The sequence below is a fragment of the Passer montanus genome, unplaced genomic scaffold (genome assembly GCF_014805655.1).
Source record: "Passer montanus isolate IOZ18808 unplaced genomic scaffold, ASM1480565v1 scaffold4, whole genome shotgun sequence".
Classification (NCBI taxonomy): domain Eukaryota; kingdom Metazoa; phylum Chordata; class Aves; order Passeriformes; family Passeridae; genus Passer; species Passer montanus.
This window is the reverse complement of record NW_024368818.1, coordinates 3886486-3901901: the sequence shown is the minus strand read 5'-3', so window position 1 is coordinate 3901901 and position 15416 is coordinate 3886486. Positions and strand designations below refer to the sequence as shown.

Here is a 15416-nt window from a genome sequence, read left to right as displayed (position 1 = left end):
TACCCACTAAGCAGTAATCATTCCAGACACCAAAACACAGATTCAATTCCCAAGTTTTGAATTTGGTCCTACCTCATACATGAACTCTATTTTCACAAATTAAGTACAACCAACTCTAAGTGAAGAAAACCTAACCCAAAACTTGCACTGATTCCAGGAAAACTTTCTCTTTGGACTTACTTAGGAACAGCAATTAGCTGAAACCTCAGCTATCTGAAACTGATGTTCTATAACCAAAAAACCTCAGCTCCTGGAATTATTACTGATAGATGATCTTGCCTTTCAGTGGCAAGAGCAAGCATATGACTGACTCTTTTCTGAGCCCCCACCTTCAAGATTTAATGCTACTCACTGAAAAATAAAAGGTGTAACACTAGGTAAGATTAGAGGACAACGGGGAAAAGCGAAGAAATGGAAAGATTTGAACCTTCCCCAAAAAGAAAAATACTCAATGAACAGAACAGGAAATGCTGCAATCTCTACTAGATCTCTAAAAATTAAATCTGACATATGAGTGTGGGTAGAAAAGTATTTGGAAGAGTTCACAAAGTAGATGCTCCCTTGTTGAAGATTCTTGGTTGATTTCAGACACTCAAATGGTAGCAGTCATTAGCAACTTCATTGTTTCCAGATGAGAAGAAAAAAAAGCATCTGTTAGCTAACAAATGATTACTCAATCTCCATTACTGACAGCCTCGTTGTCTTAGTGGGACTGCAAGAACACATTTCCCAGGCACACTATTTTGGCATTCAAATTCACGCCAATCTGAAAACATGGTAGCTCAGCTTTCGCAGCAATGGGGACTGGGACTGTGACAGCAATCAAAACTTCTCTTCCCTCAGTCCTTTCAAAGAAGGTTCTCATGCTGTTCAAGGGTCTCAAGTTCTATCTTCAAAACACACTCTGACCTGGTCCAGATTTTGTAAAAGACCACATAAAACTTTTAAGATGAAGACTTCTCTCAATACACTCCTTTAGCATTTTAAATTGCCCAGTAACAAAGACAGAACTTGTCTGTGTAGGATGCAGAGCCTTTTTGAGGGCTGATCCAAGACTGTAAAATTAATTTCTCCTGAAGCTAAAGGGAAAACTCAAAGTTCCCCATCTTCTATCCCAGGTGTATGGTGCTTCTTTGATCCCTATTCTTTCATACATGAAACCAAGTGTATTTGTAAATGCAGACTAAAGCCTCCCAACCAAACCCTACCAAAACCAAGACATTCCTGCCTTGGCAAGGGGTTGGACTAGATTACCTCCAGAGGTCTCTTTCAACCCTAACAATTTGGTGATTCTGGGATTCCACTGCACATTACTTTTCAATTGACAGAATGAAAGTACAACTTCAGTCAATTAATTAGCTGATACTGACTGACTCTACATAAAAAGGAGCAGAACTTCCAAAGTGCTTTAGCTTAGCCTGCCCTTGAAATGCTCACTAGCCAGAGCAAAGCTATCTTCATAATCTACATGTTAATAAATGTTGATGACCCTACTGTGCACACAATTATTTTATTATACTACAAGTTAAAGCAGCAACCATTCTAAGAATCACTTTATGCACAATTTTCAAGCTGTTATCAATTGTGAGCTTGAATAGTTGTACAGCTCTGTGCCTTCTATTTAAAACAAACAGTAAAAAATTGAAATAAAACTGCAAGAAGCAGCTGCTTTATTATGAGCACACTCTTTGGCAAGCGGCCTCCACATTTATTCAGACAAGTTACGATTTTATCTCCAACAGGAAGTGCACTCAAGTATTTTTGGGAAAAGAAATCAGAAAGGAAATTATCATGACCCACACTGAACTACAGTAACAGGCACTCTGCTACCAGTAAAACTTCTGCTAAGGGTTACTGCTACTAGGAAGAAAGGTTAATGTTCTAGAGACAGACAGAATCTAGTGACAATAACTATTGCAAAGGAGACCTGGAAGACGGGTTCTTGTATGCTGTAATTTGCAGCCCCAGAAGAGCAGACAGACTCTTCTGCACGTTGCAGAGTAAGATCACCAGAAAAATATTGTACTGCTGTCTCCAAAGCTGGCAAGCACATGGAAACATGGTTACAGCATTTCCTAAGGAATAAAAAATATTCAGGGCAGCTAAGCAAGCCAGGGCAAGAATCAAACACCCAGCCTGGATACCCTTTTGCTTAAAATGTGAGTTCTGGACCTTAGGATGCCCATGGCATCAGAGAAGGGCACACACAAATATTATGACACTTTCAAGCTTCATAAGGTACCAGTTAGAGGGAACTAGCACATGTCTAGGGCTCAGCTATGAGCTCTTGCTTCTTTCTGGAACTTAGGTTTCTCTGACTGGACTGCATGTTGTATAGTTGAACCCAAAAAGGATGAAGAGCACAGTATTTCCTATGGGAATATGCCTTTGAAAATGCAGGAAAAAGAGATGGATCTCAGATGGTGTTAACTTTGCAGAGAAGTGTATATTCCAGTCAGAAAGATTTCCTATCATATAACAGTTCCTCTAGTGTATCCCCAGAAAAAAAACCACAGGTATGGATTGATTTTTGATATTTGCAATTTGCACTGCTACAAAAATATTTTCCCAACTATCCTTGAACTTAAGCACATAAATTTTCTTAAGCCATTATATGAAACTTAAAGGATCTGAATGCAATTCTGGAAGAACAGGAAAAGGAAATATCAAAACTTCTATCCGTTACAGACATAGACACACCCATCAGAAAACACAATGTTTAATCTAAAAGAAGACTTCCTGAAATCAAGGATTTTGTACATGCCTAGATATTAATAATATCTTTCTTAAAAGGCAGCTTTTGTTTTGATGTAGGAAATATAACATTTATGTAAAAAAAAAAAGAGGACACCAACACACATTCACCCTGCAAAAATTAGTAACAGCATCAACAAATACATACATGAACTCCTCTACAATGGAAAAGAATATTTTCCTCTGTGCCAAACTTTCAGTTGAGCTTCTTTGATTTAAGAAAGATAAAAATTAAGACTCAGAGACATCCCTTTTATTGTAATAATGAACCTCAAATTAATTGTTTCTCCTGTAAAATTGCATAACTCTCACGCTTACATGTTGAAAACTGTAAAAGACTGAGACACAAACTTGAACATAATAGGTTTGCTCTGTATTCATTTTGCATGTTCCAGTAACTTAATTCACTCCGAACATCTGATTTCAAATGCCAAAGCATTTGTATTTATAACAAAGCCCAAGAAAGAATGAAAATTTTCTCATATACTCCGTCAGAATGTGAGCTAAGTAACTTTACAAGAGAAACCTCAGTAGCCTCCTAACAAAAGTAGACATATCAAAGAAAGCTGTAGTTTCTTTAATGTAAATTCCTACTTCTTATTAAAGGATAAGCTACATTTAAGACATCCAGACACTTCACTTTCACAGTTTGCAGCCCAGCAGTATTTTTAAGAGAAGTAAAGTAGCCAAACCAATTAAAAAAATGATTATAAAAAGAAGTTAACTGACACAATGAGTTTGGTTATTCTTCAAGAACAGCAGGCTTCAAACAAAAAGGCTGTGGCCCTGTGAGAAACAAAGATGTAGTATGTGATTATAAATAATTATTTCTAAGCTTCTATGACTTCACTGAGTCTAAATAAAATGCAGACTCCTAAAATCACTTTCATTTAAGCTGTGTCTATGGAACAAGGCTAAGACTGTTTTGTGCAACATGACTTTCATCTACTCTATTAAGAATGCTTTTTATAAAATTGAACATTAGGGATATTTGAATTAGGATCACTGCTCTTCAGAACACAAGCATTAAGACTCTTAACAATTGCAAATTAGCTGCCAGGCAAAAATTCTTATCAGTGGCTATTATATGTAGTCCCTGATATATCCTGACCTCTTTGGGGGTTTTTGTGATAAAAATTATTATCCTGTTGACATCCACAAAAATACAGATGACAAAGTTAACTATCTCTAATAAAACAGATCCCATCAAAACTTTCAAAGAAACTTGAAAAGATCTTGTTAGTGAAGATAAAAGTGAGATGAACCCCTCAGGTTAACTTGAAGAGATCAAGACAAGGAAAACCCCTTCCAATTTTCATTACATGCCAGACTATGAAACTTAATTCTTTACCTAAAGGGAGGCTCTGAACAATGATTTATAGAAGACTCTGTATTTCTTAAAAATAATAGCAATAATAAAAAGAATAGAATGCCTTTGTACTCTCATCAACCATAAAATAGCACCTGTATTTCACATTCCTTTTTTCTTTCTGTTAATTGTACTTCCTAGAATATTTTGGAGGAGGTCAAAGGGCACTTTAGAATATTGGTATCAACACTGCATGCAACTTAGCAATTTCTTTGTTCTTCCACAATGTTTTCAGTAAAGAAATAATTATTGAAAGTTGAATTCTGCTTTACAGCAATGCTTTTCAATAACTTCCAGGTTTTTCTCCAAAAAGCTTAATCCACCAGCTTTAGTGACTGGTGAGTTAAAGTGGACTTTCTATACCTACATCAGTTGATTTAAGAGAAGGCATGCCCTCCCTTTCTTATAAATAGGTTGTTACACATAGTTCTCCTCCTCTCTGAGCACTCTGGTTGAAAGATTTCCTAGTTATATTTTGCATTACATTTCTACTTCAGCATTCAAATTGAACAGAGTGACAGTTTTCTCACATGTTCTGCAATGGGTCTGGGCTATACTTCCACATGGCATTCCCAAGAGAGAAGAGTCTTTCATAAAACTAAAAATAATTTTACAAAAAGCAGCCATGAACAAGTTTCTTTCCTAGTAACTTGCAAACCTCAATATTAATTGTAGCTTTTAGGAACTTGTGAAACATCCAGTCACATTTTCATACCTTGGTACCCCTCTGAAAAAACCCAGAAGTGCTGCCCACCCTCCCCTAAAGCCAGAAACCATGTACCGTCCCATCAAGAAAGGAGGTGATTTATTCCTAATTTCTGCTAAACTGGCACCCCAAGATCCAAAACGCCTGCAGCTGTCATGGTGGCTTCTCTTTCCTACACATCAGGAAACAAACTTATTTTTGCACTGATCTGTCATCCTCAAGGCTGGTCTTATTTCCTTTCTGCAGTCCCAAAGAAAGGGACTAGCACAGAGTCAGTACTCTGCAAGCACATCACAGCTTCAAGTGGAATAAAATCTGGGACATTTTGGCAAAAATCCTAACAGTGAATTATAGCCAGTGAAGTCAACCCAGCCTGGCAAGAACCACAGGTTAAGAAAACAGAAGTCAATACCAAATACACAAAGCTCACTGCTGCTGGTTCTCAAGAACAGTTCTGCACCTCTGTCAGAAGTGACTAAACACAGTCAATCCTACCTTCAAGGCAAATGGCTGACCTCAAAAAGTCTCTCACAGCATTTTGTGGTAATTTTTTGTTGTGTTTTTTTCTCTGACCTGGAAGAAGTCAGCAGGACTACCACATCTTTGCAAGATCAGGGCCTTGAGAATTATAGCTGCACTTACTGAGAAGTAATGCAATTTAATTAATACTTGGGTACTTGTCTGCACTAAAATGCAACATTATTATTTTTATAATATACATATTAGACATCTTCTTACTTGTTAGACGCTGAAGCATGTTCTAGCATTCACTGGTTTATTACCCTTAGCCTGCCAAAATTCTTGAGGTTCTCCTAATTACTCTATCTTCTTTTAAGACGCTACTACCATGAATTTCAGACTTCTGTCTCCTGTTTCTCTTAAAAGTGCATTTATACCAACGTGTATTTTCCCTGCCTCTTAAACTTCGCTACAAAAGCATTACACTGTCTTAAGTGTAGGTTTAAAGCCAGAGAGGCTACTTAACATAGTCTGGAGAAAAAAAAAAAGAAAAAAAAAAGGAAAATATCCTGTTCCCATCAACAGGAGGCTTACACTTTTGAAGTAGGATCAAGTTTCCAGGGAAAAGACTTGGTGAAAGCTGACAGCAACAAAATTGTTGTGGCCGGGTTTAGGCAGAACAACCGCAACGCTGCGGCTCGAGTCTGGAGCGCCTCCTGCTGTTCAGGGACAGAACAGCAGCGACGGTCGGTAACGCGAGGAAAGAAGTGACAAAAACCAACCCGAGGCGACAGCAAATAGCATCAAAACTCTACAGCCCAAACGCATGAGGGCATCCTGCACCCTTCAGAAGTAAACATCTGCCTCTTAGAACTAGTTATTAGAAATCTGGTGAAGGATTTGTTTCCTTAATACTGCTACAGTAAAGACTAAATATATCAATTTAAAATACACAACATGCTGCAAATATTAAATAGTCACATTAAAAACATGTCATGAGTTTCAATGTCATTTGAGATGTAGCCGGTCAAAATCTGGAGGACTAAAGAGGAATGGCTGAATAGGCCAAACTAAGAAACAGTAACCATTTTCCAGCAGACACACCGTCTCATCTAATATTTCTTGCACCCCCTAGTGCTGAGTTACTTAATCAAGAACTGAATCCCCATAGTTTCTGTCTTTATACCTACATTTGTAAAGATAACCTGCATCTTATCTACCTGACAATACCTAGAAAATTATGAGTCTGTACTTCAGCTGGAGCCACAGTGACAACAGTAGTCCAAAAGGAATACCCAAAAGGACACATTTGCTTCCCTTTCAACAAAAATGTTTTATTAAGCAGAAGAAAAGAGAAATTCCTAATACAAAAACCTACCATGCAAACTACTACTGAGTCCCAAAACATGAGAGACAAACACGTAAGCCAGGCTAAGTGCACAGCACTACTACAACCACAGCATTTCTGTTAAAGGACTGAAGCTAAAAGTACATCTCTTCTGAAAGAAAGAAACCCTCAGAGAACCAAAAAAAATGTAATAGACCAAACAAAGAACAGCAGAAATGTATGACAGTTAAGTGCATCTTGTTTTAAAATATATTTTGTGATTCCAAGGTGAAAAAATGCAAAATAAAATAGGACAAAAGTAAAAATAAATTTAATTGAACTTAAATTATTTAAGCTCAATTATTAAAATAATTGAGCTTAAAAATTAAAAAAAATAAAAACAAAATTTTTTTTAAAAAAGCATTCCATCATTTTCCCATGGAAAAAAACAACCAACAAACCAAGGAAAACAACATCACTTTTCCTCAGATGAATAATTTAATACTATGAGATAATTGGCTCAGTTAGGAAGACAGTAACAACAAATAGCCAAAAGTCAAACTCCAGCCAAGTAGGAAGGTTTGAGTGACAGATACAGTTCTCATCTTTCAGTTACAAAAGTGCTGAACTGAACGTACCATAGCATCCACAGGGCATTCAGGAAGGGATGTGGTCAAACAAGGTAAGCACAAATACAAGATAAAGGATAGGAGATTCCCATTTGGGTAACAGGGCATTTAGAGCACAGACATGACAAGGTACATTCCCATCCTCTGGCTGTTTATGAACACTCAGACTCCTGCCTAGTTTCACTCATAGAGCACAGTCCTTTAGACTATGCAGGGGAGTAGTGAGTTTTACTTTTCAGAGCTGATTATCCACTGTCCAGTACCCTGTTAACCATCCACAATACGAGCAGAATAAATGTAAAGCCTTGTTCAGGCAGTTAGATCAAACACTTTTTCCATAGACAGGCAACTATCCAGAAAACAGGACCATGAAAGATCTACGCTCCTGTGTTAAAACAAAGCAGCTCTGCACACAATGGAAAGGAAAATTACTTTTTTCCCCGTCTTGTAGATCCTTGTATATCTGCCAGAAACGAACAGTCCTACCCAAGCTGGAGGGAGAAAAACATTGGGCCCCAATCCTGGATTGTAATCAGGGAGGCCTTACACAGATTCAGGAGACTCTTCACACTGATCCAACTTCCAGACTTGGTGCCTGAATACAAAAAAAATAGCAAAGATACACTGCCAATGTCTAGGTCTGTTTTACCTGCAGCTCTCCCTTCACAAAGACACCATGCAATTCTTAAGGTAACTTAATTGGGTCTCTTACAAAGCCCCCCAAGGAAAGGAAATATTTTTCTTTCTAATGCCAAAAAGAGCAGAATCATTTACTTGTGATCATCAGCAACTCAATCATGAGATGGTTAGTTCTATGAGGAGATCTAAGAAGGACAGTAAGACTAAGGACAACCAGCATCAGAAGACACTCTTCCAGGAGAAGTAACAAACACAGTGCCTTCTACACCTAATGCTTTAACCCTTATGGCACACACCAGTTCCGAAAACAACCAAGCCAGCTGCTGGTAATTCTTTCATGCCATGTCTATACTACCACAGTTTTCTGATCCAGAGTGAACTACAATTTTAATCAGACACATCTAGTGTATGTTTTTTTAAAAACCAAAAAACTGTAAATCTGCAGTGAAGGAAGAATTTTTTTCTAAACTCCCTTGCGAGAGCAGCATGTCTTTCAACTATCTTTTGCAAGAGAAACCTCAAAGGTCACTGCTGCTGATCTACTAAAGGCAACACGCAGGGCTTACATCTTTCACAGCTGACATCTCATTATGTGCAAAGGCCCTGTGCACTATTTAAGTCTGTGTAAAGGATTTATTTCCCAGTCTTTGCTAAAGAGGTAAGAATGAATTCTATCCATAAACAGTGAAGATTTAAGACGAAGTTCCTATTTCAAGTCTGCAAAAGAGGATGAAGTTGCACATTCAGTCAGAAGCATAATGAAGTTAAAATATGAAGCTGAATTGCATTCAGTGTTTAAAATTTATTTTTAAACATCACTACAACCCAAACTAAAAGCAAATCAAGAATAAGGATTTTCTATCTCTTCTCAAACTGCTTTGTCCTCTTTTATCTTCAAAGAGGGCCAATACTTCCCTGCAAAACAACACAGGAGCCAAAAGCTTCTACAGGGATTCCAGCAGTAACTAGAAAATATTACAAACAACTCTCCCATAAGATAATATTTATTCTTTTCATATTGAGGTACATTTTCAAAGAAAGAAATTCTGTTTATGTTAGGACTTTCTTTGTCTTTATTGCAAGGACACTCATTTACATTACAATCATGAACATAAGGAGCTTACCTCTCAGCACGAAGGACTCCACTGTAATAGGGGTGATCCCATGGCATCAACATCTGAAAGAGAATTCCAGCTTATAATTACAATAACAGACAACAAGTGAACCCAAAGTAAAAGTTTTGTTTCACTTGAGTATTTTTGCAGTTTCAGTAAGTCAGAGAATTTTGAAAAGAAATGTGAAACAGTTAGGGCTCAAACCAAAAATAGCATCATATATCATAACCTGATATGATATATCATAACCTTTTAACATTTCTTGAAGATTGGTCTTCTTATTCAACTATATAATAGGACCTCATACCAGATTTCAAGAAATACACTCAGTTCAAATAAAAAGATAAATCTAGATATGTACAGCATTAAGATACATTCAATGTAGTATACAAACTGAGCTTGAATCTAACCTAAAGAAGAGCCTTATTTCATCAAATGAGCCAATTAATTCAAAGCAAAGTGATACTCCCTTTCACTGCTTTATGTTTTGGTTATCTCAGTATCACTTTGTATAAACCAACAGCTCTCTCATACTCAGTATTTGGTTTTAATACAGCAACTAAGCAGTCAGAAAGCATTTGAAGCCAGAAGAGAGAATGTTTCTAATTCTACTACATCTTGTACACTAAAGTAGAAGTAATTGTAGAACATGATTACCTTATACTGTAATTTTTAAAAGAAACAAAGACAATCACATGTGGAAATGCAACTTACTGAATTGTGGGGATTGAGCTTCATTTTCATCTTTGTCATCATTTCAAAGTCTTTTTGAGTTCTGAAAAGTATTTTTATTATGAAAATGTTAATGAAAGATTTTTGAGCAGTGAAATACAGTGCATGATAATATTGCATCCTAATAAAATGTCCATCATCAGAGATTTATAGTACTATACCAAATGACCAGATAAAATGGCAGGCCCACATACAACAGCTGAAAAACCTTTTCACTCTGCTTCTGCAATTCAGGTACTTTCAAATTCAGTCCCTCTTCCTGTGGTTGTATAGCTCAAAAGCATTTTCATTCTTACAACACACCCCATTTATACCCAGTGATGAAACGGTTTTGTGCTGTGTGGAGCTCAGGGTGGCAAGAGGGACAAACAGGGAAAATTGTTTATAGATGCAAAACGTATGGAGTTGTGCATATGGCAAGAAGACCAGGAGAGATGTTCTACACTTCAACCTGGTCTTCTTGTTTCCTGTTAACTGCACTTCTTCATTCAGTCCAGGTGTTCTCTGATCACAGACACAGAACTTATTCTAAGCACACAGCTTTCCCTTTCTCTCAAAATTTTGGGGAAGTCTTAGTTTTTGTTTCATCAGAGCACATAATAAGCAGCACTAACACAAGTCCCTGTATTCTTGAAAAAAAAGAGTATTTTTTAAAAAAACTTTGTGAAAAAGACATACCTTTTAGACAACTGCTCAGAAAGCTTCTCCAGAAATTGTCTTACTGTTTCTAGAATGAAGGAAAAAATGGAAAAAATATTAAAATTATTTTTCCCTAAAGGATGTTAAACTTACATGAGACTATTCCAAACAAAAATTCCATTAGATTTTTTAACAAACTACTCCATTGACATTATTTCAAGAGAATTTAGTACTCCATTTACTTTGTTATGTGCTGAGATAATGATACCTTCATAATCTAAGGAGTGAGCATCAATTCTGAACCAAAACACAGATCCTCCCACTGTTATTTACAGTGACCACTGAGTATGGCATACAGCAAAATATAACTGCAATAAAACACTTCACTGGATGAAGTATGTGCAAACTTAGCTAAAGAAATGAATAACCTTTGATCTGATATGTTACATGATGGACTTCTCAGCATGTCCTTCCACGCATGCCTTACTACCTGGATTTTTGGCCATTGTTCCCTGAAGAGCCCTGTGGGCGAAGGTGTCGTAGCCAACCAGCTGTGCCAGGCTGTTTCTGCTCGAAAGCAACTCCTCCAGTCGAGCCAGCTGCTGAGAGTTGGAGTGGAGAAAAATCTTGTAAGCAGCTTCTCGCACCTAATACAAGGGGGAAAAAAAAAGTCATATTGCTACAGAGTAATTTCTAACAGAAACAAGTGATGCAACTGAAGATCTGGCATAACAGCTGTATTTCATTGATATTGGTGGGAAAAGGCCTAAAGCCTTTTAACAACAGTAATTACAAATGCCTGACAATTACAGCTCTTACCCATTAAAAGTGGAATGAGGAAATCCAATGAGACAACCTAACAGATCAAGACTGCCAGAAAGGGTCCTGTTCTCTACTCCTGTCAACAGTCTCTCATCACCTCCCTCTTTCTGCCAACATCTGTGCTTTTCAGACCACTCTGTGGGCTGTCTTAACTCATTAAAACTTCTGAAAATAAACCCAAGTTGTTCTCTGCATAGCAGTTAAGTTTGCTTATGGTAGAATCTGACAAGAAAAAGAGACAGGATCAGGGGAGAGAAAAGAGAGGAAGAGAAAAGCCTTATTTCTTTTGTAGTAGAAAACTATTAGTCAGCCCATCTGCCCAAAAACTTTCTCCTTTTCTCATATTTTTAGTTAGCTTGGGTCTTTTCATAACTCTGGGAAAAAAAAACCTACCTGAATAGAATTTAATAAAATGTTTTTATGTTTCACAAACCAATGTATAATTGTAATAATTGTATTTCTACATATGGAATAAGTTCAAGAAATGCAGCAGAAACTTATATGTGCCTTCATCTGAACTAAGCCTCTCTCTATATAGCATAAGTGAAGAAAGAACCCTGGAGTGTTTCAAAATGCTCCTGATCCTTGAATTGTATCTAAAATCCTAGGGGGCCACTGCCACATTTCAATGAGTCTAAATTAATTTTAAATTTATAACTCTAAATTAATTCTTTTTTAGAAAAGCAACATTAACAATAACTAAAGTAATTTTTTTTTCAGGATAATTCAGGTTGGATGGGACTTCATGAGGTCTCTAATCCAACCTCCTGCACAAAGCAGAGACAGCTATGAGCTAAGACCAAGTCACAAAAAGCTTTTTCCAGTCTGGTCCTGAAACCCTGCACATATAGGAGAGACACCATGACCTTACTATTTCACTGTTTGGGTATCATCAGCAGGAAAAACTTCTCCAGCTGGCATTTCTCATCTCAGCTTCTGACAGTTGTTCTCCTGTCATGCACCACGCTGAAGAGCCTGGCTCTATTTTCTCCATGTCATCCTTGTAGGTACTGGCAGGGTGGTGTCAGGGTCCTCCCAAACTACCTTTGCTGCAGGGTGAACACACCCAAATCCCTCTGCCCTTCCTCACAATGGAGGCACTCCAGGTACTGCCCATCTTGGTGGCCTCTGCTGAAGACACTCCTGAAGAGTGGGGCCATAATCTCATCGCTCAGTCTCTAAGGGAAGCCCAGCTGCTGCTGGCCCTTTGCTGCCAGGGTCACTGCTGGCTCATGCTCAGCTTGCTGCTCACCAGCACTGTGGGCCTTTGCCACAGATGAGACCCAGCCAGGCAGTCCCAGCCTGTCCTATAACCAGGAGTTCTCCATTTCCAGGTGTATGATTTTGCTCTTGTCCTTTCTGAATTACATAAGACTGTCACTGAACCATTATCCCAGCTTTTAGGCTACTCTGAATGTCAGCCTTCACCTTCATGTATTGATTGTTCTTCCCTATTGGCTCTCCCCTGCACATCTGGTAGGCAAGCCCTCTGTCACTTCCTCTATGTCACTGATAAAGGTGTTAAACAGGGACAGACTCCCACAAGAATTCTTCCATTACCAGTCTTCCTGTAGGGTGCATTTCTACCACCACTCTCTGAGTCTAATAATGAAATTATTTTTTTTACCTGATTGTCCACCAATCCAGACTGTAATCTCCTGCCTTGGACTAAAGTCACTGATGAACACTGAGGCAAAAGCAAGTGAGGAGCCTGTCTCAGCCTTATCTGTCTGCTGCCACTGTCACCCACCTAACTCAGCATTAAGCCTATGCTTTCCTTGCTCAGGCTTTTAGTAACAAGGCAACAGTAACTCCTCTCATTGCTTTTGATATGCCTTCCAAGTCATAACTGCAGTTGAGCTTTGACTATCCCAACATCATATCTACACATACAGGCAATGTTTCTACATTCTTCCCCTGGATCTTGTACCTTCCTGTGGATATCATGGGACAGAGAGAGAGAAACGGCAAGTGTTTCTCACAGTGGCTTGTGAGAAATTTTAGGGAGTTGGAAAGATGTGATAACTTGTTAAGTATAAACAATTTGCAGGTGGTGTTTTTCTATTTTGTTTTCCTCTTCTTTTCAAAGACAGTGTGTGAGGAAGATGTTTTTGTTAGTTAACCAGTCAAATAGGATCTATCATATTACTCTATAAAAACCGCGCAGTTCTCTTGAATGAAATCTTCTTTACTTTTCTACAGTCCTACCTCTTGTCTGTTCCTGTGTCATTCTCAGCACAAGAGCAACAACTTCCACTCCATGTATGCTATCTCTTGGAGATGAAGCTTTGTTAAGAGTCATCTGCTTGTCAAGCCTGGTTCCTGATACATCTGCTTGACTTTCTAACAATCAGGATGCACTGAGTATCTCAAAACTCTCACATGCTTGGAGGATGCTGCCATTAGAGAACTGCCTACTTTCTTGAGCTCCTCTACCCTTCAGAATTGCAATCCATGGGATCCCACCTCTGAATAAAATGAAGTGTGCTTGCCTAAAATCCAGTCTGTATTCTACCCCTCTTCTTCTTCCAGCCATTCACAATCTGCACAGCCATTATTTCATACCTGCTACTATCAAGTATGCCACTGATTATTACATTCTACCAATGTTTTTCCTTGTTAGTAATTACAGCATAATCACAAACCACATAAATCTGCCTCACTAACAAGTCAAATAACTGATATGCACTTCTGGTATAAAGGATGCCAAAGTAAAGTCAGGGAATACAAACCAGATCATCAGGACAATCAGCATGTAGACCAGCAATTCGTAGGTAATTGCCTTCAGCTGTAAAATTATACCGAATGTGCTCTGGCAAAACATGTTTGTCAATCTTGTTGGGAATGTGAGTTCCTATCAGAAATTCGTTACATAAATCCAATATTCTGACATTGAGGTCGACTGCCTTTTTGCGCTGTAGGAAAAATAAAGCACAAAATAATATCTTCAGACAGAGTACAAGCAGAACTCAAAGTTTTTAAACCTTAAAGGACTCTTTCAAAAACTAAGCAGAAAATACAACACTTAAGATTATACCTACAGAATCAATAAAGTCATAATGCAGGGCAAGTAAACAAGATTAGATGCTAATAAAGCATTGAAATTTCAAAGAAAATGCCCACATTTCTGCAGTAGGAAAATATAGACTGGAGTTCAAGTAGAATTTACATAAGCTTTGCTAACTTGTAACTGATTGCTATGTAAAAGACTGAATAAAAAAAAAGAAGCATCTTTTAGAGAGGTACCCTAAAATAGATACAGAACAAAATTCTTTTTCCCATTTGCATTGTGCTGTTGTCTGGAGACTGTAAACTATTTACAGTATTTCAATCCTTCTCTTAGGAGTTTGTGATTTAGAGTTTTATCACCATCACAGTATTTCATGCACTTGATCATGCAAGATGTGCTTCAGTGAACTTGCTCACATTACTGGAGTATGGTCTCTATTGTGTGTGGGTTCATAGCTCAAAAAAAAAAAAAGGCTGAGGGTAAAAATACAACATAACTTGTAAAGTCCAGAGAATGACATACTGTGATCTCTGTCTTCCCATTCCCACCCTTTCTCTTGAAAATATATCTTTGAGTTTTATTTTAAAAAGCAGGAAGTCTTTGTAGCAGAAATAAACTCCAACTTACAAAAGGGAAGGATTTCTAGTCTTAAATGAGAATTTAAAAGAAACACTGAGCAGCAAACAAGGAAAGTGAGATAGGCAAGGGAGGAAGAGGAAAACATGTAAAAATAAGTGAAAGTGTAAATGAAAGGAGATGAAGCACCATAGAACCAATAGTCAAATCAGACATAAACCCCAGAGCTGAAGTTTCAGGGCTGTTCTTTGGACAAAGTAATTGTAAAAATACATTCTAGAACCGTTTTCTAGGTCACAAAACACCATCAAAACCATGATCTTCAGAATAACTCTATAGCATCAGTCTGATAGAAGATCTTTTAGGGGGGGATGACTCAGATAAACAAGGAATTAGCTTCATACAGTGACATGAACTATGAACACAGAGATCATCCATACCACAAAGCATGGAGTAAGCTGCTGAGTTTGAAAAATCCATCACTAACTACTGCAAAAGTATATAAAAGTTCCAAGTCAGGTAATCAGACTATGCCCAGATACTCAATGTTGAACAAGATTTACAACTTCTGGTTGTGTAAAGCACCCCAGGAGCACCTGGACACACACCTGAACCCTTCTAACACACGGCACTTCATTA

At 37.8% G+C, this 15416-nt stretch overlaps 1 protein-coding gene across 1 annotated transcript in view; it reads right to left on the bottom strand.

Moving 5' to 3' along the window:
* Positions 1 to 15416, bottom strand: part of LOC120506736 (mitochondrial intermediate peptidase) — a 66694-nt gene that overhangs the window by 42464 nt on the left and 8814 nt on the right. Inside the window, exons 7-11 of the mRNA XM_039718698.1 lie at positions 13924 to 14106; positions 10860 to 11016; positions 10409 to 10457; positions 9713 to 9773; positions 9008 to 9060 (exon numbers count right to left, since the gene is read on the bottom strand). Of these exons, the coding sequence (XP_039574632.1) occupies positions 9008 to 9060; positions 9713 to 9773; positions 10409 to 10457; positions 10860 to 11016; positions 13924 to 14106 (503 nt within the window). The remainder of the gene's footprint in view (positions 1 to 9007; positions 9061 to 9712; positions 9774 to 10408; positions 10458 to 10859; positions 11017 to 13923; positions 14107 to 15416) is intronic.